Source organism: Haliotis asinina, chromosome 10 (genome assembly GCF_037392515.1).
Source record: "Haliotis asinina isolate JCU_RB_2024 chromosome 10, JCU_Hal_asi_v2, whole genome shotgun sequence".
Classification (NCBI taxonomy): domain Eukaryota; kingdom Metazoa; phylum Mollusca; class Gastropoda; order Lepetellida; family Haliotidae; genus Haliotis; species Haliotis asinina.
The window spans coordinates 51,557,879-51,585,858 of record NC_090289.1 but is presented as its reverse complement, the minus strand read 5'-3'; the positions used below and the strand labels follow the sequence as shown (position 1 = coordinate 51,585,858).

General features: G+C 38.7%; 1 protein-coding gene across 1 annotated transcript in view; it reads right to left on the bottom strand.

Annotated features, from left to right (window-relative positions):
* Positions 1-519: 519 nt before the first annotated feature.
* Positions 520-27,980, bottom strand: part of LOC137298113 (cytospin-A-like) — a 124,392-nt gene continuing 96,931 nt past the window's right edge. Inside the window, exons 2-4 of the mRNA XM_067830210.1 lie at positions 6,721-6,759; positions 3,024-4,075; positions 520-1,702 (exon numbers count right to left, since the gene is read on the bottom strand). Coding sequence (XP_067686311.1) covers positions 792-1,702; positions 3,024-4,062 — 1,950 coding nt within the window. The 5' untranslated portion in view covers positions 4,063-4,075; positions 6,721-6,759 and the 3' untranslated portion in view covers positions 520-791. The remainder of the gene's footprint in view (positions 1,703-3,023; positions 4,076-6,720; positions 6,760-27,980) is intronic.

Sequence of the window (27,980 nt, the reverse complement as noted above, 5' to 3'; positions counted from 1 at the left end):
AAAACAGGTCATCTCTATATACACACAATGAGCCTTCTGCATACTGGCAAATGATCCAGCCAATGGAAAGTCTTTGTTACACTTAGGAAGCTTTTTGCTCATGGCTTATAAGCCTGATAGGTTTTAATTGCATGTGGTCAGTGATTGAAGCTGTGCATTGCATACTGTCATTAGCAGACACACATACAAGAGTCAATTAACCTGACACTGAGTTTACTCTGTGACAGAGTCTGCTTATCACAATCAGCAAGCTTTTTTTATGTAATGAGTAGATTATTTAATTGTTTGTGTACACAAGCAAGATTAGACTACTGCTCACTACCTCTTACTCTGGGCAGGCATACTGTTACAAGCTCCGAGAAACTATTCACTGCACATGCGTTATGAGAGCAGCGCAGCATACCTGTTGCAACCACTTTTTCCCTCAGTGCTGGGGGAAAATCAGTTAATTGTTTGAACTCCGATTTCATGGGCTTTTTTTCATCACGTTTTTTCTCAAGTTTAAAGGTTGAATTGGCATTTTTGATGATTAGTTTCAGTAAGTGCATACAAAAAGGTACCAGAATCTGCAAAGTTATATTTTATGTCACATGCGACCCTTAAGCAAATTTTGATCAAGGATGGACCCTAAGTCTGAAATTTATGTTATGACTGATGCATACTAACTTTCAAGCTTATTTTCAAACACTGGAAAGAAAACACACTTATTTCTAAAACAATTTTAAATCCTCATACATTAATAAGCACTAAAACTCACTTTTGTTGTAAATGTGATGTGAAAACTGCCATTTTTATGGATCTAATATCTCAAATCTGTCAGTTATTTCCTGCTCAAAGTGAGTCTGAACATGCCTTTCAAATTCTTCCTGTGGTACGGTTTCAGGGTAAAGAGCATTGCACATAGGACATATCCTTTCTATCTGCCCAGGTCGGAGAGTTTCTGGTGCACTGGAGTCATCAAAACATTCAAACACATGTGTTTGGAAATCCTCCATTGGCATCGATGCAAAGTCTCTGGAACAAACAGGACATATCTTCTCTGTTGACTCTGTCTGATTTCCTTGCACCTGACTGGTCTGTGTTCTGCTGTTGCTAGATGATGCTTCAATACCAGGATATACTGGGTTCGGTCTTAGTTCCGGAGGTACAGGGAAAGCTGGAGTTTTGTCCTGAACCAGCCTAAAATCATCACCAACAACTGTCTGGTAATTTCGTCGCATGTTTGGGTTAATATTTTCATAGCTACTCTCAGGTTGGACATGAGTTCCATTAATCCGCCACTGAGTCTCTGAGAATGGTGAGGATTCTCTCACATTTCCCAGTGTATCACCTGACCTCACAATTACCTCTGATTTGCTTCGTGGACTACTGAGGGCATTGTCTGATGTTCTTCTCCTGAGCACCTCTGACCTCGAATGTTCCTGATTTGATACAGACATCTGTGGTGTGGGGCCCTGTGAACTACTTGACCTCCTTTGTGGAGAATTCCAAAGGGCTCCATCAGAAAGCCGAGATGTAGCTCCTGGCATTCTCTGGGGAGATAAGTGGTCCCCATCTTTCTCATACTGCCCAATCTGGGTCAAATGGGGGTTGCCCCGAACGTTCTCCCAACTTGGACCAAGACCATTTTCTTCATTTAGTGTTCGTTTTGGAACACCTATACTTGGTTCAGTCCTTGCACTTACCATGCCACTTGTTTTGCCTGAAAGGTAAGCAGTTAAACATAAATTATTAAACATAATTAACAGGCTGACAACAATTACTATAATTCACAATCAGACTGTCCTCAAATGCTCTTATACAGTTTTAGGACACATAAATATGGAAATATCTTTCATTCATAACATTAGCATCATGCTAAAATGTATCATGACATTACAACTTTTGAAAGTCATACTTGAAGCAGAAGTCCTAGCATTGTGATCTCTTTGTGCAACTGCCACAAAATGCCCTGTCAATCTAATATATTATTCAAGTATTAAAAACCAATAAAACTACAACATTTTAAAAAATGAGAATATTCTAATACTTTAACTGTATTATCAGGATAAAAAGCCTTGAAACCAAAAACTTGAACAGGGAAACATTCCCACAAGACCACAGGATCAGTGAGTGGACAGTACATAGTGGTCTTGTCTGTACTTCACTGAACCAAAATAACAGCTGGTATTACGTTTTATTTGCAATAATATTTTGCAGAGCTCATTTCATCTGAGGGATTTTATCTATCAGTTAACAAACAGTCATACTCAATGGCTTTGTTGATTACATGTCACCCTTGGACTGGTGTTCATGACATCAATCATTGGATTGTCTGTCCATACTGATAATATACAATCTGTTGTCATTCTAGGTGAATACTGCTAAGTGCTGTGATCACAGTCAGAAGTAACTTTTTTGTATCCACAACATTTCGCTGTGCCTACCTAAGCTTGCTTATGTTTCCACAACAATTGGCTGTATCAACCTAAGCTTGCTTATGTATCCACAACAATTGTCTGTACCTACCTAGCTTGCTGAAGTATCCACAATTGTCTGTACCTACCTAAGCTTGCTTATGTTTCCACAACAATTGGCTGTATCAACCTAAGCTTGCTGAAGTATCCACAACAATTGTCTGTACCTACCTAGCTTGCTGAAGTATCCACAATTGTCTGTACCTACCTAAGCTTGCTTATGTATCCACAACAATTGGCTGTACCAACCTAAGCTTGCTGAAGTATCCACAACAATTGGCTGTACCTACCTAAGCTTGCTGAAGTATCCACAATTGTCTGTACCTACATAAGCTTGCTGAAGTATCCACAACAACTGTCTGTACCTACCTAAGCTTGCTGAAGTATCCACAATTGTCTGTACCTACCTAGCTTGCTGAAGTATCCACAACAACTGTCTGTACCTACCTAAGCTTGCTGAAGTATCCACAATTGTCTGTACGTAGCTAAGCTTGCTGAAGTATCCACAACAACTGTCTGTACCTACCTAAGCTTGCTGAAATATCCACAACATTTGGCTGTACCTACCCAGCTTGCTGAGGAACTCCCTCTGTTGTATAACAGTTCTCCTGAGATCAGAGATGACTTTCTTGAGGTGCACTAGTTCATCTGCTGTTGTCATGGACGACCCTGGAGGAAGATCAGACTCTCTGGAAACCAGCAGTTCCTCCTCAAGGGCACGGTTTTTCGTTCTGAGGTCATCAAAGTCTTCTTTAAATTTCCTGACTGTGTTCTGCAGTTCTGCCTTAGCTTCCTGCAACTCTCCCTTGGCACTTTGTAAATCTGTTTGGGCAAGGTTTTCACTGACCTTTAATCGGTCACACTCCTTCCTCAAAGTATCACATTCAGCTTCAAGATTTTTACATTTTAACTGCAGATCCTCCAAATCCCTGTTCTGCTTTTCCAAGCTAGTCTGAATCACTGAGCTTTGCATACTGTCCTGAATGTCAGATGCATGTCTTCTATAGGAATCACGCTCTTCACGAAGTTGCATGTTGTCTTCTTTCAGCTTGGTAATAATTTCATTAGCACGTTGCAAATCCACGTCCTTTCTTTCCAGCTCTGACACAGCATCCTTATATTTCCTTTGCATAGCACTGCAACTTTCTTCAAATGAGCCTTTTATTGAAATTAACTGTTGTATTCGAGACTCATTGTTCACTTTCTCACGTTCAAGATACTTGACATATCCCAAGCGTGCTCTTAAATTGTCGTCCATAACCACTTGTTCTGCTGTTGCAGCAGCTCCTTGTGCATTGATCGACAGTTCATCAGGCGTATCACCATACGTCGACATGTTTGGTTCCGCAGATCTCAACTTACCTACGTCACGCAATGCTCGGGATAACTGGTCATTCCTCTGCTTTGTTTCATTGTAGCGTTTCTTGAGCTCAGAATATGCTTGCTGCAATGCCTGGACAGCTGGATCTGGCCTGCTACCAGGGGATCGCGATATCACAAAGTCAAGAGGCTGATGTAGGAGACGATTGCCAGGATCGGATACACTACCGTCGAGTGTGTCATGGACACTGGACAAAATGTAGATATCATCATCTGTGTTCTCCATCCTTCACCTTGGTCTGAAGAAAAGAAGATATGCTTGTGAACAACTTAAAAATAATCATCAAAGATTTCTCAGATAAAAAGGTTAAATGTGGCATTTGTTAGATGCGTTTCAAATTTCAATAAAAGATCATATTAATTAAAAAGGCATTTGTTTCTAATAAGTTAGTATGAAAAAACAAATAATATGTCATTAACATGATGAAGAAAAAGTTACTTTATGTAACTGATTTTATTGTAAGAAGAAGCATGAGCATTGTTTTAGTTTTGTCAAAATACAGTATTGTACATATTCGATAGCATTAGCATTGCAGGGCTCATGATAATCTGTACATTTTCATTAAAGACAGAAACCAAACCACTAATTTAATTTGCTGTTTCTCTGGTACAGAATGATGATGTTTAATAAACCAACATGGCATACATTTCTGCTCTGACTGAAGACGAGCAGTACTTATATATGGTAGTATATAAGCAGTGTGTGTGCTTACTTATTGTAACTAAGACAAGTATCACTCTTATGGAGATACTAAATGTAACTCACTTGAGGAAATACACACACATTTGCTAATAAGAAGGTGCATTTGTATCTGAAATGCCATGGACTAATATTGCTTTCAAAAAAAGTTACTAATTGGTTTCCAAACAATCACAAGCTGCAGAAAACAGAAGAAAAATGTTGAAACACAAAAATATACAAACCATCAACAAGTATGAATGATAACATATGAATAAATACTGAATGGCGTAAATCACGATTGGAAGCCCTGATACTGTATACCAAGCATAAGCTAATTATGAACATATATAGAGGATACCAAACGACCTTCTGTGTAATACCATTTTTATTGAACGAGTTAATGATTTGCTATCAAACGAGCAAAAGCGAGTTTGATACCAAATTTTTAACGAGTTTAATAAAAATGATATTTCACCAAAGCGAGTTTAGTATTCTGTTTATTACTCGCCAACATAAATTGACAGAAACTGTGGCGAAATTGCCTACAGTGTGAGGGCTCTCAGCTTTCAAGTCAAGCAAGGTCTAGTAAAATCGCGACATCAACATTAGCATTGTGACGTCACAACTTTGAACCATTTTGACGTCATAAGTCAAGCGGTATTACACTAGTGTAATACTGAAGTGAAAATATTACACTGCTGTAACTTCAACGGGCGAGTAATAAGATACTTTACTTTACTATGTTCTTAGCTATTTTCACCATACCTTAAAATCTCTGTCTCAAATAACTGAAACCAAAAAATATGTTCAAACTATTTTGGAAAAATAAAACCCTTCATTGATATTATGCCAGTATTTGAAAAAGTTTTATTTTTCTTTTGAGAAGCAAAATGTATAAGCAATGTTTTGACACTAACATTTGTCAGTGAACACATTCAGTTATGTATTTGTTTATGTAAATGAGTGGGCACATCACTGACTCATAACATCAAAACCATAAATAATTATTAGTTTAAACTAACAACAATTTCTAAAAATTTTAGACTTGACACTGACCAGTACTATGAAGACAAAGCAAATTATTAGGTAATTATCTGCAGGTAAGAAATACCCACTTACACTGAGTAGCCAGTTAAGAAATGAAATAGCTGTCCACCTCTTATTTCTGTTAGAAATGTTCCTGTTTTCAATTACATAAAATCATTATGTCACAAATTGTTTTTCTTTATTTTCACAAGATGTTTGCAGACCTTTCACAAAACTTACAATGAATTATGCTTAGAGATATGCATGAACACCTGATTCTTATACACATACAAAGAATTATGGATACCAACTGAGTTTTAGTTTAGCTCTGACAGTTTATGGATTAAGCAGGAAGTATGATGAATATATTATTATCACAGTGCTACTAGGCCTACTAGGGTAAGAGCTTAATACATGATACCTTCTATGCCTCGGACACCATTGACTGACTGGTGGGACACTTACACTGACTCTCCGGTGTACATATTTCATTTCAAGTCATCTGGCAAAGAAAAACCTTTCGTAAGAGAGTAAATATCCACATGCAGATGACTAAACTGTGGGTGTTTCTGACACGAACTGACCTACATAACTTGTGTGATTGTATTCAAGGGTGACTAAGGTTAAAAATAGGCCACTGCTTGTAGTATACGTTTTACAACTTATCTCGGAAATATACTGTGGCCGCCTATTGTGAACACCTTTATTTACAGTAAACAAATGCACAGAAACAATTAAAGCATACTTACAAAATTTACATATTTTTAAGTGTCCAGACATAAGTACTAGTCAAGTACGCACTAAAATACTAATTGCGTTGTTTACAGACACAATAAGTTTTCCAGTAGTCCTTATACCATTAGCGAGCATGAGCTAATGCACTGAATGGTATAATGGAAGACGGCTGTACTTATACATCTTAATGTTTTATCAAAAAACGTATCCAGATTTCAGTACGTATGGATATCTTTCTGTTCCCAGAGATTTACATGTATTCTATATTTACGTCACCAAATACAATCTGAAAGCAAAAGCCCATTACACTGTTAGGGTTGCCCAAATATTCAAAGACGGAAACAGGTGTTCTAGGTTATGTTCGGGCGAAAAACTAACAATATTGTACACAGATATTGTCATTTGAACATTAAGACCGACTATATTGCTATTCGTACCTACCCATTTCGCTTATTCACTCTTGATTGTTACATCTTTGTCGGTATATTGCCCTGACACTCGACGAGAAACTATGGCGATGCGTGATGACGTAGTGTTAGGGGATTCCCCTTGCACTCGGGCAATATCGGCTACCGTCGGGACAGACCGTATCAGGCCGAATACTCGACGAGTGAATCACTTTTCGAACGCTCCAGATTTTGAAATTCAATCATTTTTATTATAAAAGTATGTATTTTAAGCATATATTTTAAGCCGTCAACAAGTAAAAGGCATCTATTGGCCTTAGACAGTACGATGTAACTGATTTCCTACAGAAGAACAATTCTTTTCAAGGAAACGTCGCATCTACTGCAATAAAAAGCCTCTCCGCAACTGATTGTTCCTCATCATACCAGACAGACTGAAAAGCAATAGGCGATTCATACGTTGAAACATAATTTTACACCGGTGACACTAAAGGCAGGTGTGTTAACTTCGTGCCTCTTTAAAAGTGGCCAAAGCTCTTAGCTTAAATTGGTAACACTCTTAACACTGATCTTGTCCATTCTGGACTCCATTGCCTGGAGCAGATGTATCATTAATTGTAAGTGTTAGAAATAAACCAAAAATAAAGGACATACACAGGGATTAACCTTACCTCCTGTTTTTGAGGGTCCGTTGGACTCATACTCTTAATTTTCAGGGATCCTGGACTACAAAATGGCCGGGGATCTCGGGGACAATAATATTATTAATACTATGTTATAATATTGTTGCAATTCAGTTACTTTTGTATTGTGTACCTTGATCATCAGTTATTATAATGCAAAATTGAATGATATCATAGCCAGGCTAGTAGCAGACACCGTGATAACTCATTTCTACTTGATCAACATTTTTATTTGGACTTTCTCTGCGTCCCTGTGGATGCGCTAATCTGTTTCGTTGCGTTCTTAGTCAGTTTTTATACGTATAGAACGCATGAATTTGCGTCCTATAAATCCCCGCATACACGTGTTTCGCTTTGCTTTTCAATCCCGCTTTTTGACTACATGTATACAACTTTGCTCCTTATAGTTGTGGTGAGTTGGGAGTGAGGCCGCTTGTAAACACCAACGAAGAATAAAAGTGGGAAGCTTCTTAATGACCCATGTCTCTGCATGTTACTGAAACTCAAATCATTTCCTTGATAGTGATCTCACTACAAAGACAGTAACATACGAGTACCTATTGTACCAAGCAGTGAAAGTTTAGGTGAGCAAATGACTTGTTTTTACTAGGGAGACTATAAGACGTGGATTATCCCTGGTTTTACATAAAGAATTTCGACAGGTGCCCTCAAATACTGCAGGTTTGCGAACACCTGATTTATTTCCACACCTTCCTTGTGCAGCTGGCATCGTGAAATACTGTGCTTTTAGCATTGATATCTTGTGTTTTGGCAATTAGTTTTGTAACTTTTACGGGTGAGGCCACACTCTATCGCTTGGACAAATGACATCAGCAGATATGGCTTCCGAGCGAATTATTTTGGCGAATATTTACTGTTACAACCAAACCGAGCTGTTTCCATATGCATGGATTCTCCATGTTGTATGATAATCTATGTTTTGAAGTGGCATAACTTCGATACAACGACATACATTCACTTATTCCATTTATGCGATCATACTGTATTAGGACTAAAACGTTCCTTGTTTATATGCTTCAAACAAAGTGCCAAAGAAATAACGAGTTGCCAAATTTATCAGTGAAGAATGGAAATAAACTACCGTCTTATCAAGTTTCAACACAATCATTTAAACAAGGTTCTCGTCTACCAGGTTATAATTCCATGACCATGATCACACTAACAATACATGGTGACCCCTGCAGTTGCACGGAGGGAAGTATGTACGTAACCACACAATATTAAACTTGCTAACAAACTCTGAAGCCGAATGCTTCGGTTGTGTCAAAGATCATTTCCTGTGTGTATAGGAGAACAAGTTAATCTTAGCAGCACGGGCCATCTCACGCAACGGCACGCACAGTTGGTCCACGTGAAAGGGAAATAACCGCTCCACATATTACTTATGAATCCAACTATCTTTCTTTACATGTGCTCGAGCGAACGTGAGACTGACTATCCAAAACTAAAGAAGAAGTTTACATTTCACCTCAAACTGCACCATTTCTCAAAACACTTCTTAAATATTTACCCGACTGATAATTTATTAAACTCGAAAATTGTTATTAATAACTAAATCAACAAACCTTCTTACAAGTCTCCAAAACAAGATGTGTTGAAAATCGTTCACAATTATTATACAGAGTTTATGGAGAATATTGATTTCTTGATGACGAGGTATAAGCTAGTTTTTGACAAGGTGGAGTATCGAGTATGCAACAGTTTGAGCCGGCAATAGTTTGATATATGGTAATTGTCAACGATGTACATAATTATAATAATCAATGCTTCAACACACAAGCATCTGTCTGTCCTGTGATCACACATACAAATGCCAAACAATACAGGTACTCACCTCAGACAAAATGATTAAATACATTTGAGCCCTCTGTTTGATTTTGGAATGTAGCTTTTCTCATTTTGCCGTTTACTGTTGACATAACTCACTAACATAACTTCACATCTTCATCAACATCGCAATCTTTATCCACGAGTATCATGTTACATGATGTCACTACCGACGATAATTAGTGCGCTTTAATTACATAAGTACAATACTAAGCAGAGTTAACAATGTCCTAATTAAACAGATAAGTGGCTTGTTACCTCTACGTGGTTCCACACCAGAGTATGTCGTAATACACGATTTCACCCAAACTGCGCATTTTGGCGCAGCTGATTTGTAACGAGTCTTGAAATAATTCAATTTCCAATCTATTGGTCAATACCTAATGTGACACGCACGCCGAGGTGTGGCGTACATTCCTGAACAGGACGTCAATACACAAGATGTACTTATGTACTGAGATTTTAATTTATGATGAACTATGTCCCAACTATTTGTACTAAGATGAATTATAACCTCGGTATTTATACTGAGAGGAACTATAGCCCATGTATTTATCTTGAGATGAACTATGTCCCAAGTATTTTTACTGAGATGAATTATAACCTGAGTATTTACACTGAAATGAATTATAGCCATTACATCGTGTACTGAGATGAACTATAGCCAAAGCATCTTATATACTCAGATGACCTATAACTTAAGTATTTATACTGAGATGAACTATGGCCAAAGCGTGTATACTGAGATTAACCACATCCCAAGTATTTATACTGAGATGAACTATAGCCAAGGTGTTTGCACTGAGATGACCTTTGACCCGAAATGAGTGCACTGAAAACACCTAGTTGATCTGACGTAAACACAATGTTTTTTTAGCAGAATCCCTGCAGCTGTGTAATGTATGGATTGCCCGCCCTGGCTTTCCCAAGAAAACAGTTATTCAAACACAGAGACAGACAGACAGATAGGCACATCGTGACATGACAGTGGTTACTGGGAAATGTTTTGGAAAAGTAAACAAAATTGTTTTGTCATGCGAATATCAAAGTGATAAATGTATCATTATCGGGTCATTATCAGGCGATCCCTAATCAGACAGTGCACTTAGATATGAAGGTATTGCCACACAGGGGTATCCAGTCAGCATGTACGGGTATCTGTTCGGACATGAGGTATGTGACCAGTAGATCCTGGATATAGATCACAACATGTGACTGTGAAATCAATGTGGTGTAATAGTACTTGTATATCAGTGAGTCATTTATAGGTTACGTCTAAGGCAAGAATACTAGTACTGTTACCAATACCCCGTGGTGGAATATGCATGCACGACAAACGTTAGGAATCCTGAATACATAGACCTCTAGTTCTAACTGGACTTGTCAGCAGCAACCAATGCCTGTCCTAAGAGGCGACTAGGGGGATTGGGTGGTCAGCCTTGCTGACATGTCATGCGTAGATCGATACTCACGCTGTTGATCACGTCACTGTCTGGTCCCGACAGGGTCCACAGTGATGGAAAATTGCTGAACGCGACTTTAAAAACAAACCAAACCCCACAAGAATGAATGGATGGATGGATGGGCGGACAATTGTGTACACGAATAAATAAATATATTTATACATATTATGAAAGGAAAGACAAAAGTTCCTTCGTTCAGGATAAAATGGGTAATACAGTGGAAGCTTTCCAAAGCGGCACTCATTGGGACTGAAGACATAATCTAGTTTAGACAATGTGCCGGTTTGTAAAACTGCTGATGAATGTACAAGCCGCGGATGGGACAGATTTTGTGTCGAGGAGCAAACATACATTCCTAATGATGACAAAAATATTAGAACATGCCAGAAATAGTTATTCGATAATGAATTATTCTGGTATGGGCATGTGATGCGATATGAAATCATGCCCCTGAATATGCCACAAGTGACCTATACATTCGTGTCAAGGAACGTGGGCGTCGCAACTTCACAGTACACAGTCATTAGCAGTACCATGGTGCAGTGAGGACGGCTGGGTAGCCTAATGGTTATAGCGTTCGTTCGTCACGCCGAGACCCGTGAAGGTCCCGGGGTAGAATAGGCCTTCAGCAACCCATCATTGCCATAAAAGGCGACTATGTTTGTCGTGAGAGGCGACTAACGGGATCGGGTGGTCAGGCTCGCTGACTTGATTGACCCATGTCATCGGTTCCTAATTGCGCAGATCGATGCTCATGTTGTTGGTCACTGGGTTATCTGGTCCATACTCGAATATTTACAGATTTATTTTCCGCCATATAGCTGGAATATTGCTGAGTGCGGCGTAAAACTAAACTCACTCGTCACGCCGAAGGCCCGGGTGGGTACAATTTGCGTGGAGCCGGGAGTACTGCTAAAAGCTGCATAAACCATTCTCATTAGTAGTGCAGCGGGTATCAAGTGTGAACTTTCTTATTCCGTTTTGACCACCAATTTGTATTGTTACGTACATGTAATCTAAAATGTTATAGGTAAATGATATTGTGGAACACAATTTGACAACACCACATATGATAAGTATAAATAGACCGGAAAAAAACAACTATATCCTAGATTTGTGGATGGGCATCACAGGTGACATCGCAAACGATTAAACCAGTTTGCAGGAAAACACAACCATATTCAGTGAATGTCGAACAAGTGGTTGTCAGTTTTCAGTCTTCCTTACGAAGTATTAATGAACAGCGCCCTGCTGAAACGCTTACGATATGGAAGTGACGTCAGTATTTAATACGAGTATCCTCACGGCGTGGGAAGTGAACAACACTAGTAAACATGTGACGTGCACTGATCATGATGACTGGGGTGCAGTTTGACCTTAATCATTACTGATGATCGACGTAATCTTGCAAAACATGTTTTCCCACAATACTCTCCGTTCTGTTATCAGATGTATTACGGTATTTACTGATTATAGCTATATTTATTATAGGACTGGGACGTGAAACTCCGTCGGTCTCTGTATAGTAATGAGTTGAACCCAGATACCCATTTCAGTACCCGAGCCCGTTATGATCAAGAGACTAATAGATTGAACAATGTAATATTTTATCCTTTCACGATTAAAAACTTGTGTTGTCTTTGAAGATTTAGACATAGTTGTGTAGTCACCTGCTTGGAGTACAATATACATGGTTAAGTTATTTAAAAATTCGAAACTGTAGCATCTGATCCGAAGAATGTATTGCCATTTCTGACAAATTTGACCTCGAGTATACGGGTAGGGTAGGGAAGGGTAATAGCCGTGACGTATATGTATGGCGTTATCCTGGTAACTGTCAACACATGCACACACCTTTTGAACGAAGTATTATTATTTTAAATAATAAGCGGAATGTCATTGTATCATTTATTCTCCATGTATTCTTCTGTCTTTTATAACGAAATATTTTTGTCTCATTATATCATAGTCAATATCAAAACGTACCATATTTGTTATTGTTTTTTCACCACAAGGAGATTCTCAAATCTTTAGAAGCTTTTGTGATCTTACGCTTGTCATACTTAGATAGGATATTAATTTTTATCTCTTACGAACCATAACTTGAGATTTTGCAATACTGCCAGTCTTTGGCCACCACATTTTAAACTTGTATTCTGTATGTACATGTAATACTAATCGGAACTTACAAAGCGAAAACGTCTCTGTGAAGTGAGCTGGTAACAGTTGTTCAGACTGGAACCAGCTAGTTATTCTGTATGATTTTACGACGTTTCTAGCACTATAGCCAGCTTATATCTGCGCTAACCCCAGGAACGAATGCGCCGGAACTTTGTTTGCTTGGTCAAGCTAAAACATTAACAATAAACATATTTCACCCAAATCAACAAATGCGCTTTCGTGTCAATTGATGCATACATATCCTTGCAATCTAACTTGAAAACTAATAAACATAAAATACTCGAGAAACGTTGATCATAAGCAAAGCATCATAACAACTCAGTGAGGTTTTTGCAGAGTTTTTGTTCTAAAAATAAAGTTGTTTAACAAACTATCATTAAAATTTGACAGAGTTCACTGTTTGTTACGAGGGAACGGGCCAGCCAAGTGTTCGAGAGGCACATGCATAAATGCCGAGAAAGTTATTAATTAATTAACATGGCTGTCCCTTTCAATTTTCGAGGTAGATTGCAATTCATCAGTCCGTTTTTTATCCTAAAGGACAAAAGTTCATCCCTGGTTTACATGCCGCTGTGGTCTGGTAGGATTACAGCTGAGCGGAGTCTATAACGTTATCTGGTATGTATTGTATGGCCTGTGGTAGTACACATAGTTGAGGGACATTGCCATTGTAGACGTCATAAAAACATCTTTACAAAGATTATAGGATTTTAGGATTTTTATAAATATCCTTCCTGATATTTTAGCACGCATCAATCAGTCCGAACACGTGCATACGTAGACGCACACAGTGATTGATTTGTGAACTATGTTAAGTTTAGTATGCGGATTCCCAGTTAACGTTTTATTTCCAACATGGTCATCAAACACGTAACGTGGAAAAATAACGTAAGACGTCTGACGTTACGATAAAGGAAAAACAAAATTACACCAATCGTAAGCGGTGTATTCATATTGATGAGAGTAAACCAATTAGCATTTCTTGTGCACTTAGGACTATATTTAAGACATCATTCAATGCCATATCCGGTGACTACAATAAGGCAAATGCTGATATACAGAGGATATTGTGACATCTTGTCTCACGTGGCGTGATTATCTCTCCCATGATATGTCACAGTGTACATTTCACAATGCCAGCCAGTTCCTGGAGGTCACCGTAAGAGATAGAGGCCACTGGGTGAGACAGACGTCAACATTTTCCTGGAGGTTACTGGACGCGATAGACGTCAACCTGTTCCTGGAGCTACCCAGAAGAGATGGAGATAGTCCCACGTGCACAAGGAAAGGTGCTAAAGTTCCTGCTGGTCAATAGAAGAGATGCACGTAGACCTGTTCCTGGAGGTCACCAGCAGAGACGGACCTCATCCTGTTCCTTGAGGTCGCTGGATGAGATATACGTCAACCTTTTCCTGGCTGTCACTAGAAGAGATGGAAGTCAGCCTGTTCCTGAAGGTCACCAGAAGAGATAGACGTGAACTTGTTCCTGGAGGTCACCAGAAGAGATGGACGTCAATCTGTTCCTGGAGGTTACTGGAAGGTTAGACGTGAACTTGTTCCTGGAGGTCGCCAGAAGGGATGGACGTCAATCTGTTCCTGGAGGTCATCGGGTGAGATGGACGTGAACCTGTTCCTGGAGGTCCCAAGAAGAGATATATAATCACGGCGAAGGATACCAGAAATGGGATTCCCACACTATACCCATGTGGGGAATCGAACTCGGGTGTTCGGCGTGACGAGCAAACGCCTTATCCACTCGGCTGCCCACCGCCCCGAGACTGGAATGACCTGCATTATAGTTCAAACAAGGTGAGAGGGTACAACCCTGTAATATCAAAACACGCCAGGTTCATGTTGGAGGAAACAGGCTGACGCAGGTTCAAGACACCTCAACTTTGATACAAACCAGATGCACATACTATAGGACTGGCACTCACGAACACTGGGTTGGGGAAGCAGGTCGAAGCGATTAGAATCGCGTTAGATTAACCTGCGTGTATCCTGATATCAAATCAGCATTATAATATTACATGCAAAAAACACTTTTATCTTTACCATATAATGGGTCGTGTATATTGATATCTACAAGTAGCATGTAAATATTCATAACGTAAACTAGATTAATGTATGAAATGGTTATGGAAAGGATATTTTTATGTATTTGCAATAACACGTGCATATAAAGTTGTGATGACGTTCTCGCTACTTAGATCTTGTAGAACTATCTGGCACATTTTCTGTGTGATGATGTAAATACGTGCAACGAAGTTTAAAGAGGCTAACTTCAAGTATGTACACCAGCGAACACTGAGTCATTCTAGGATGTGCATACGGGTATCTGCATCAGTGGCTATACTAACTGTATTAAAGAAATGAACAGGTAGATTAAACAATGTTTATATCCAAACAGGACCTGACAGAGCCAAACGTATTTTCTCAGCTTTATGTAACGTCTAAACCATGACGTCATGACATCAACAAACAACATCATGATACGTGTTATTTATATTCTGAAATAGCTCATCATTTCCTTTGTAACACTATCAATAGTGACTGACAAAGTAAGCCACACCCGTTGTCCCTCCCCAATCCTCAAGTCCCCGCCCCGAATCACGGGCCACTTCGTCACACTGCTCTATCTGGAATACTTCCTACATACGTCAGAGGCATTCACTTTACAAACAACTATTGTTGACTTCGCCGCAAAACAGGAAATATGTTATTACGACTTGTGATGTAAAAAACAGCACACATACACGCACGCACGCACGCGAGCACGTACGCACAAAACATTGAATATGCTGTTTTACAATTGCATTTAGAAAACCCAACAATAATCTATCTTATGATGCATGAAAACAGCTGGTATGTGCAACTGCCAAATATATCTTGAAGACTTTAGGTCCACCTATTCATAAATGATAGAATATTCCAAGGACTTTGATTTGGTACGGAGTTAATATTCCATTAGGAAGTCAAAAATTTACGTTTTCAAGACAATGATTGTTTTTAAAAGTATAACGTTGTGTTTTATATTATACAGTGTTGCACGTGATACTGATGTTTATAAATAATTTTCTCCAACATTTACCGCAACATGTATTTTGTACTGAAACCGACCCTGTGTCTCTCCGTATGGGGTTTGAAGACACCACTAATAACAAACATATACAGCTAATAACAAAACATATGTCACTAATAACAGATAATAGACCAATAATAACAAACCGTATACCATACTAATAACAAAACACATGTTACTAATAACAAAACATATACCACTAACAACAAACCATATACAACTAATAACAAAACATAAACACTGCTAACAAACTATGTAACACTAATAACTAAACATATGTCACTAATAACAAAGCATATACCACTAATACCAAACACATGCCACTAATAACATATATATATACCAATAATAACAAATCGTATAGCATACTTATAATAAAACACATATCTTACTAATAACAAAACATATAAAACTAATAACAAACTGTATACAACTAAGAACAAAACATAAACACCAATAACAAACTACATAACACTAATAATAGAACATATGTCACTAAAAACAGACATATGCTAATAATTACAGACATATACCACTAATGGCAAAACATATGCCACTAATAACAAAACACACAGCACTAATAACAAAACACACGCCACTAATAACAAAACACACGCCACTAATAACAAAACACATGACACTAATAACAAAACACATGACACTAATAACAAAACACATGACACTAATAACAGACATATAACCACTAATAATAGACATATACCAGTAGTAACAAAAAGTACTAACAATACGATGTGCATGATTCCAACTATGTATTTATACCCACTTGGTATTAGTGATGGCACAAGACAATAACAACACTATTTATAGGTGTGGAAATCAGCCATACAGAACTTGCTTTTGTAACACTAAATGTCGTGCCACACTGAAAACTCGACTTTATTAAGTTGTAGGGATTCTTGGTCTAGAGGCCATTGTTGCTGACAACGCTTTTGCACAGCACCGTCTTAAATAGAAACTGACCTAACTGATATCATTCTTCGGCGATATCGCCGTTCATCAACAGCCATTGAGACAAGATAGAACATGTCCTTGACAGCTTAATCTGACAGCTATGCGAGATTAGTTAATGTCAGTTTTACCAAGTATTAGACAGTTAGATACTGATGGATTACATATTTTCTGCGCGGAAACAGGGGACATGACATACTTCTGATGACATGACCGATGGAGATTCAGTGAAATAACACAAATACTTAGAAACCTCTTCACTTTATCATTTGAATACATCGTGTGGAACATCTAGCCGCGCACACGTGACATTACAAGAAAAAGATGATATGGTAAACTTGTTTTATAAATGTTTTATCTCTGCTTTCGAATTTTTGGGCAATGGTTTTATCCCAGCATGGAAAGACTTGTCAGTTCACCTGGCACATAAAGGTCATCGGGGAAGTATGTGGGCTTTTCTAACATTTCTTAATGATCGACAGACCGTATGGGGCAAAAGACGTGATAAAATACAAAAAAAACATACGTTGTTCAGAACCATTCTGCGGTTCAAAAGTATTTTACCTTATATTCAGTTATACAAACAAGTTTGAAGATGTCATAATTGTCGCCTTGAAAAAACACGTTATAGACTGTGGTACTGTTACCGGCGACAGATTACAGTGTGCAGTCACTTGTATAATTTCCAAGTATTTCCCCTGCCCCAGGGGTGCAAAGCAGGAAAGTCTTAAAATTCCAGTTATATCATATTCATTTTGCAATCAAATAGTTTCAGCAATAATACTGAGCAATGGAAAGCATGATATTCAGTTGTGTCCAGGTTATATTAAAGTACAACGGTGGTTATTTCAATAAGACGTCATACGACTTGAATCTTGAATATTCCGCATGTTCGTGAATCCACGAAATGCATTTTTTTTTCAAAACTGAAATAGCTGACTTCCTAAAAGAGTCCCGAAAAGGGATGTTTTCTATTATAAAAAATGATCTTTAATCATGAAATGAATTGTGGAATAACGGTTAATGCACAGAGTGGTGAGCAAATAGTATGGTTATTTTACATTACCTCTAAACCAGTATCACCAAGCATCTATCATAAACTGTCCCTATTCACACACAACCGGTTGGCAGGATGATATATGTTCTGTAGCAATATATATCATACATTTATTGGAATATCAGAATTACCAACACCGTGTTCTATGTGGAGAATAAGATATCGAATCTATATACAATACTCTCCATGGGGCAAAACTACAAAGTGTAAAGGCAGCACAAATAGGAACATCGTCTGACAACCAAATACAGTCACAACCGTTGTGAACAGCAATGAGAGGTATAGAAACTAATTAATTTAAAATATTTTTTAAAGTATTATTTATTTGCAAGGCACTCGACGCCAAAACGTTTAAATGCATGCCCTTTCGAGCTATACAATATAAGAATTATAGATACTAGTGGTTCGTCAATCCTGGGATTATCTGAGGGAAAAACACATCCTTGTTAATTAACTGAACTAATTCATTTACATAGTTATTTTTTTTGTGAGAATATTGTTAACGTACAATACAATCAGGGTGTATTTTGACGGATACTTTGAACACAATAAAATATATTGAATATTCGTGTGTCATATTTTGGCGTGATTCACACGATTTATTTCATCCACAGGAAATGGATACTAACCAGACTTGACCAAGTGTCATGGTAACGCATTTTGATTATGTTTCCATATACATGACAAATATTATGCACGCTGATGACATCGAACATGTCATATTAATATATGCGGGTGCTCTTAAACTTCTGACAAATACCACTTGCAGTTCTCTATGTGTCTGTGTGTGCGTGCGTGTGGGTGTGTTTCTCTGTCTGTTTGTCTCAAAACCTTACTCATTGTAACTGCCACAAGTATCACTGTTATGGGGTTATATTAGATCGTGTTTGTGTTGTATTTTTATCAGAAAAATGTGTGACACCCGTTTTGACCGGTTCATGATCCCCAAATACATTCAGTGATCAAATTGTTGAGAGAAATCACTTATGATAGCACACTGGCATTTAGAGAGTGGTCAGATGTAACATATGTTAATCTGAGATTACCCTTTCTCAGTAAAGAACAAATTCTTGTACTTTTTAGCTCGGGGGAATCACTTAAATTGGAAAATGACCTCTGGGTGCATTTCGGTAAAAACAGTTCGGATAAAATAAATTATGAACACACACATAAATACATGTATATGGGGTTCACTAGATAATACTTGAGCCATTTTCTTAAAGATAAGTTTAATCACGTGTCAAGTATATATTCACAATCAGCATATGAGGTATCTCTTGAGACTATAAGTTCATTGTTTCTGGTGAACACAAGTGTAAATTCTCCATCGTCACAGCTGCATAAACAAACGCATTTGTCCTGTCATTATGTTGTTAGAAACACACTTTCATTGCATCTTAAGTCATGTCTTGCCAATGACTTTTTCAATACAATGTAAACAGGTTAACGTCTACCTGTAATTTAAAACAGTGTCACAAAAAAAAAACGATGTACGTGATAGGCCCCTTTTTGCAATAACATTTAATATAAATATAGTACTACTACATGTTATGGGTAAGTAATGATTGGTAGGTATAAGGTGATTTTCCGACCCCGACCTGTTGAACAACACTGCTACCTAAAATACTTCACTTTGCTACATTTTATATGATTTATACAAGTAAACTGGTAATTTGATGTGTGAAAGATTTGGGATATGTCATTTGCTTGATAATTTGAGTAAGGGTATACAGTAAGAGTTTTTCAAATGATACCATTTTGTCAAGCAATCTTGAACATTGCCGAATAGTTATGTCAAAATGAAACAGAGCATTAAGCTTGAATACAACTTGATGTAAACACTGCTAGATTCTACATGCACCCGCTAAGTGTAGTAATGTCCACACAGGGAGTGTTTTGTTTTAACATCATTGCATTTACTACACCACTGGATAGTGAAAATAAGATAATCATATTTCGCTAAATATTGAACCACTTTTTAATAACCACTTTCTATAGTCGCTTGAAACCCTATTTTGAAAAGATGAATGATTCTTTACCACAAAGATCAGGTCTTCTTCAATGGGAATTATTCACATGCCGGAATAAAGATAGTCAAATATTTGCTAATGATACACAATGGCCACATGCATAAACAATGCAATAAACAATGAACAGAAACAACCTGCAAGATTAGCGTCTAGTCAGACGTCCACCATTAGCACAAAGCAGTGTTTACTTACTTTAGTTTGTTCCAACATTTCGGGTGGACACCGGAGTGTAACCTTGCCACAAGGAGTCCGTTATTAGTGCTACTGTCCCCAGTGCATGTATATTACCTACATAGCCTGGTAAATCGACAAGGAAATTCCAGTGTTCACTGAGCCCCGGTAAAGGGGAATCCCCGTATTTTCCCAACACACAAGGACACTGACAGCGTTTTTGCGTCGTATATAGGACTGTAAGCTTGCCTTTCGTTAGCACATTCTACACACAAGGGGAGCACTGTAACTGTTGGTACACGGGTACTCCGGGGGGTGCATGCACATGCCGTCTTCCGTTAACCTTCCCCGACCCCCACCCATCATACACGCCATCATCCATCCCAATGCATCTCGCTATCTATATTTATATATTCATTCATGGTGGCATTAGTATGTGATGGAACAAGCATTAGAATAACGCAGAGTCTCTGAAATACTTGAATTTGACAGGAAGATTGAAATGAACAGCTGTATAAATGAACTGAAACCGTAGTGGGATCGGTGTTTTATAACGTGAACCGTGCGGAAAATCTAGCCTTGCTACATTTAGAGCTGCTGTATGACGGTAAAGGGTGGGCGATGAGGAAAACTGTCTGGTTAAAGGATTGTGAGGTAGACAATGGTTCCACGTATGTCCCACTCACATAGCTGTCCCCATATCATATATAGAGGGACTGGGTGCGTCTTTTATAATCACAGCAAACCAGTTTGGTTCGGGTGTGACGGGCATGCTTTCTCTTTGAATAGAGAAAAATGTCCTTCATGTTTGGTTGTAGGGGGTGGTTTTAAGGTTAACGCCTATGTACATGGTGGTTAAATGTCTTTCACTGTTTCCGGACAATTACACATTCTTAAATGTCATCAGTCATGACGATATCATGCTAACACCCATCCCACCTCGAGTACGTGACTTCACATAAAGGCAATCCTCATTAACGCTGATGAGATATCGTATCAACGATATTGCATCACATTATTTTGCATAAAATTAATGTCATGAGGTAACATAAATATAAAAAAATCTCTAAACGTTATTTCAAATATTTGCGTAAATCTAAGTCATTCGCAAACCTTCACTACAGCATAGAGTTACGATAGGTAGAAACGTTACATGCCATTACTCCTTGTAAACAGCATACGTTTGGGCAAATGATTTGGGAAGATAAATAGAATACAACTGATAAACTAGCGAGCAAATGATACTAGTATACACCGATATTTCATAATGGTTTGAATGGACCAAATAAGAAATTCCTATTCGATTATATGTGGAATACCGCTTGTGTTTGGACCGCAATTTTGGAGTCTTTAGATACCTTGAGTCTGGTAACTATGGGCGCAGCGCAGCACAGCTGTTGAAACCACTTTTTCCACCAGTGCTGGTGAATAATTAGTGATTCGTTTGAAATGCCATTTCGAGGGCTTTTTTCAAAGCGTTATTTTTCAGCTTTATAAGCTGAGTTTGCATTTTTGATAAATTGTTTCCATACCAACGATATCAGAATCTGCAAAGTTGTGTTTTGCGTTGCAAGTGACCTTTCCTTAGCTTTAATATAATGTTAATTGGAACAACCTAGTAAAATCATTACGATAGCGGTAAAGGGCCGTACTGTACAGGTTTCAGCTAAATGCAACACGTACAAAGGACAAATGAATTAATGCATCTTGTAATTGCATGTATTCACGACGTACATATTGTGCGCAATCTTCTCCTTAGCAAGAGGTTAATAGTGAGATGAGCTCATCTTGTATTATTTACCTGAATTTAAGCTTTAGCTCCGAGTCTAAACTTTACAAACAATTTCAATGACGTACTAACCACAAATTGTTTTATAAAATAAACGTATTCATCACGTGAAATTATTAAAATAACGTTTTACTCTCAAACAATATCTAAAGTTTATCTCCATTTAGAAATGGATGTTTGTGGCAAAATGTTCCACGTCCTCAGTAGATGGTGAGAAGCAACATTAAATAAAGGGACTATTGTATGACATATAGGAAGACAGGTGTACATGCGCTGTGTTCTACATACGTGACGGAACACATAACGCTTAAAACGATTTTAATGTACATTTTACTCGTATATTCCACTATATTGTGGAACACAACAAAAGCACGAGGGTGTCCTGGTCCATTTCGTCTACAGAGGTGGTCGGTCAACTTCCTCACTCTAGCAGCAAGCTGACACGGCCCCCGACTCAACTCCATGTCTGTTACGACAAATAACAGACGGAAGCTACATTGTTGTGGAGGGTCGGAACACGAAGGAACACTGGCTTGACTGTTGGGTGAGATGGGGTATACAGACTTGTTCCTGGTAGGCAACCATTGGCTGAATCAAGCCACCAACGGGTTGATAAGTGCTAAACGGGGTTGCAATGCTCTGACACAACTGACGTTCGTGGTAACATAACGTTTCTTGTCATCATTCCTACATATACGAAACAGCAAATGAAACGCAAGTCTCTGGGAAAAAACAGAATCGCATAAAAGTAAGCGTTCATGACAAAAAAGCCAGGGTTGGGTTTCTTTTGCTGTTCAGTATACTATGGCGTGGTACTGCCTTCAGTCTCTATACAGATTTGCCTCCCTTGCACGTGACAGGATTCGATTATACAACGGCACTTTCGGTAATGATATCAAGCAAATAATAAGATTTGTATCATTACAACATGGCGATTTTAGATATGCGTGTGCTATGATCAAATGCGGGCAACACGTGTAATACGTGTCAAATATCAAGTTTTATCAAACTGTTCTTGCAGCTCGATAACTTGGAAAATCAATTGATTTTGTTGTTGATAAGCATGTATGGGGTTCCTTTATTGACATCTGGTGAAAATGCCGAATATTGCTAGAGACGCTGTTTGTCATCCATCGACATCGATCAGTCGACTGGCCAGAAACCATCAGCAAACGATAAAAGGCCTTCCGCGCTCTCCCTACTAGGCTGCAAAAATAACTTTTTCAGACTCACGACACTTTATCCTGTTGCGTATGGCCACCATTAGCAGCAATTGCTGTTCGGTACCGTCTCGGCACAGCCTGGCCGATAAGTCGACGATGTTGCTCTTGCGGAATTCTGCACTTCCTGCAGTGTGATGGCCACTTGTGGAACTGTCTGCGGATTCTTTAGACGTCTATACTTAGGTAGAGTTTATCCAATAGGTGTTCTATCGGGTTTAGATCTGGTGATCGGGAACATCATGGCGAGACACTGACGTTAAAATTTGCAAGGTGACGGACCGTGACGCGTGCTGTATGTGAAGCAGCGTTGTCATGCTGAAAAAAAATTCTCTGTTGGTCCAGAAGCATGTGACATGCTTGGTTGATGCACTGATCAGCTGTCAAATTCCCCTAAACCACCACTAAAGCCGATCTTTATGTTCAAGATATCGCACCCCAGACTGTGACAAACTTCCTCAACCGTATCTGTCATCTGTCCAGTGCAAAGTTGGGGCAAAACCTTCATTTCTTGAACGTTAAACACCATCTCTTCCATCTCGCGTCTCTTCCATCAGAAATCATGATTCATCACTGTACCAGACTAGCCTCCAGTTTCTAAGGTTCCAGTCCATGCTGGCTATTCTCGAAATGTTTGTAGCCTAAGAGCGTCTTAACTCCGTTTTTAACACATTGGCTACGATGAAACTTAAGAATTCTAAGGGCTACGAACGTTCCGAGAATAAGGGCCCAGGGGCCCGTTTCACAAAACTCTCGTAAGCCTAAGGTCTCGTAAGTTTTCTCGTATCATTCCTACTTCCTATGTTACAGTATAGCAGGTACGAATGCTACGAGAAAAGTTACGAGACCTTAGGCTTACGAGAGTTTTGTGAAACGGGGCCCAGGACCGTACATCGCCCCACTTTGCGCAATCGATTCTTGACAGTTTGGTAGGAAATTCTCCTCAAACCAGGGATGCGGTGTGCAGTCTGCAGCAAGACCATGACGCAAGTGAACAAACCCGGATGAACCGATCCTTGGCTTGCATGGGTGGTAACTCTTGGACGGCTGCTTCTTGGGTGGATCTTGGGCGAAACTGGCCTGCAGGAACCGATCAAAAGGAGAGATATGATGATGATGAACGTTGAAATTCCAGGCAACTGCAAACTGCGACTCCCCAGCTTCAAGGCGGCCCATGGCGATGTTTCGATTGGCGGCACTCAGTCGTGGCATAATGACTTCCCCTTTTTCAGGCAAAAACGAATGACAAACTTAAATACGTTGGTGTTTTAATAGTGATACCCCAATGCAAAGCAAAATGCACGTGCAAGTAAGCAGAAAAGCTTACTTGCACGTGCATTTTGCTTTGCATGTTTTCTTGGAGACGTTTAGGCGAATATTTCTTCAAACGTCTCTAAAACAAGGGGGAAAGTTACAACCGTCGCGTTTTGGCGATAAAGCAAAAATATGACGTTTTGAAAGAAACAACATATTTATATTGTTTTTGCCGCAGATATAGAATTTGACGTATGTTAGAAATATAATTACTTTGCAATACAAAACAGTGAACTGGAATATAAGTTGATTTATCCCACGTCACTGAAATACGGAAGTCTGTGTATAGTTACCCTGTGAACACTACTACTTTGGGGCAGTACAGCGCACCTTGTCACTAAAAACCGTTATTGAATATCCGCCGTAAAGCGTCCACTGTGTAAATTAGAGTCCGACATGAAATCCTTCATCATAATGTTCTTCAATCGTTCACTAACAGTTTGATGGTGTTGGTCTTTCGAGGATGAAGGTCGAAAACGGCACAAACACTAAACATTCAAATTTGGCACAAAGGTAGTTGGATATTTACCCTAAATGTCGTTGTATATTGTTTTGATTATGCATTTTAGGGAAAAGTAGCCGAAGCTAGACATTGTTTTACAGGCTCGTGGGATAGAATAATGACGGAATAGAAAAATATTTGGTGGACTTACTACACGTGTCTTCTAGTTTATCAAATGAATTTTGGGGGACATTGTAAAATACAGATATTGACATTTTCCTACACCTAAAAAATAATCAAGCTCACCTCTCAAGTGATAAATCGTTCACTTCCTGCTGTGAAATATTTCATACCGTTAACCGCTCCTATGGTGTGATAAATGGTCGTTACGTCTCTCCTATAGCTAATATGCGTGTCAGTATTTTTTGCTGTACGTGAAAATGTCCCCATGTGAAGTCTAGTATGCCATAATTTTACAACCAGTACTCGCTTCAGATTACTTAAACGTTCACTTGTGAACATCCGGATTAAATTTGGTCTTCAGTAGCCCATGCAAGTCGTAAGAGGCGACTAACAGGAACGGCTGGTCATGCTCACTGATTTGGTTGACAGATGTCATCGGTTCCCAGTTGCGCAGATCGATGTTCCTGCTGTTTATCACTGGATTGTCTGGTCCAGACACAGTTATTTTCAGACCGCAGCCATATAGCTGCAATATTGCTGGGTGCAGCGTAAAACTAAACTCACTCACTCTTTGTTAATCCCCAAATTAATCGCTCGAAACGTAACTGTGCATAGTTTTTTCTTACATAATTGTCTCGGCCCTGGAACACAAGTAAACATGCACTCTTATGTTTTGTAACCAAATAAATGACGAAAGGTTTTGATGATCATCAAGCTCAGGAAACAACAACTGTCGAACAAGGATTAGAAATGTTTCCTTGTATCAGTTTGGACAACAGTTTAGTTGGTGTTTAATACAGCACTCAGAAATATTACAGCTATACGGCGGCGGTCGGTAAACAATCGAGCCTTGAACAGACAATCCAGTGATCATCATGAGTATCAATCTATGTAATTGCGATACGGTGTCATGTGTGTAGCTAGTCGGTGAGCCTGACCATCCGACCCGTTAATCGTCGCTTACGACAGACAAACGTGTTGCTGAAGACACAATTAAACTGGATATTCGCGGAAATAAACACAATGAAAAGGTCATATTCCAGTGTGCGCACTAGCTACCAATTCATCAATAGGTACTGGTATTTTGTTTTAAGGACAGTAATCTTGTTTGACAGAACTTCACAAATGAAGTTTGAAGTCAACAAAGGTGATCATCTCTACTTGTGATACCCCGGTAATAATATCCTATATCCATGCACGATATATTCCCTTGTATTCTGAATGTTACTTGCTTTCCTGGATTATTTTTTATTCACAATTTTTAGGTTAGACAGAACCTGTAAACCAGTTTCTAAATAACATATTGACTCATTTACACCATAACATTTGTGATATAGAGATTACGGATGCCTTTGGTAAACTGATCATTACGCGGGAGTCCTGAATTCTAACTACATAAAATCCCCAAACATTTTGAACAGTTCTTGCGAAACATAAGCACAGGTCCTTATTCATACAGTTGTCCAGTCCCTCGCATTAAAGGGACAGTGCCCTGTCTAAATATACCTCAGATGCGAAAGGCTATACCTTTGTCTGTATGGAAATGGCTATTCATTATACCGTGTCGTGACTCCATGGACGTATTTTGTGCTTCGACTCATGACTTATCGGCTCTGCATGAGTATGACTGACGGCAAGTCACGATCACAAGAATTCCCCTGACTTGAATATTGCGCAACACCTTCCACATGCATACTTGTGTCAAGGGCACAGTTACATCGGGTTAGACATGGAGACTATCAGTCTATTTTTGTACAACGTCTACTCCAATCTTCCACCCCGCTCCCCCCACGCCACAGACACAGGTAAGCTTGTCAGTTGAGGCCTTATTCCACCCAACTGGTCCATGCTGTTACAGGTGATATACACTTGTGCTGGGTCACACACCTTGGATAGAAAGCCCTACGTAAGAAGTTGCTTTAGATTATGTATGGAAACTATTATAACAATTTCAGTTTCAGTTCATAATTTCAGTCCAACTGGATTAAAAGAGTGAAAGCACAAGACACACCACTACTTCATTTTATCAACAATATTGCATCCCTGTTCACATAGGGATATGATAGTTTTTATACCTCATATATCATATCATAAGGACATCTTCATGGTCAGAACTCGTTACAACATACTTTATTGTCTTACTCAATTTGATGAATGGCAACAAGTCTTATATTTGAGCTGCTTTGTGTGGAAATGGAAAGGTCAGTAATCTGGTCAAGGTCACTGTGGATAGTAATCATAAGTGTAACTGAAATGCCATATACCTCTGATAACTTTTAAGTGATATGAATTAATGGTTATACACTTTGGATTTATGTATAATTAAAATCTTAACACTGCCAAAAATGTGTCTCCTTCAAATTCTATAGCACCTAAAATACAAAAACAGTGATTAATATAACAGGAATCGATCATTGAATATCAGATGAGATCAAAAGTTTGAGAAAATGAAAAGCATCTTCAGCACTACCAATAGCACTTACCAGACAAATGATTACAGGTGAACGCCACACTTGGCAGTATGCTACCATATAACTACTAGCATCTACACTATATATACAGAAACATAACAATATGCAATACATGCAATACACCAATGTCCAGATACAAGAGAGTCAATCAACAATGTAATCCAGGGGTTCACCTGCATTTGTTTTTGCATTAATGTTGGCAGTATCTCATATGTGTTGTGTGCAAGGAATGCAATCCTCTTGTTCTTGAAATACCTGTAAATATTCACACTGAAGGATATACACCAATAAATGCATCAGGTACACAGGAAATAAGGCAGTGTCCACTAGCATGATAAAATATAGTGCATGCCATCTTTGGGGTGTTGCACTGGAGTACAGATTTGAAAAA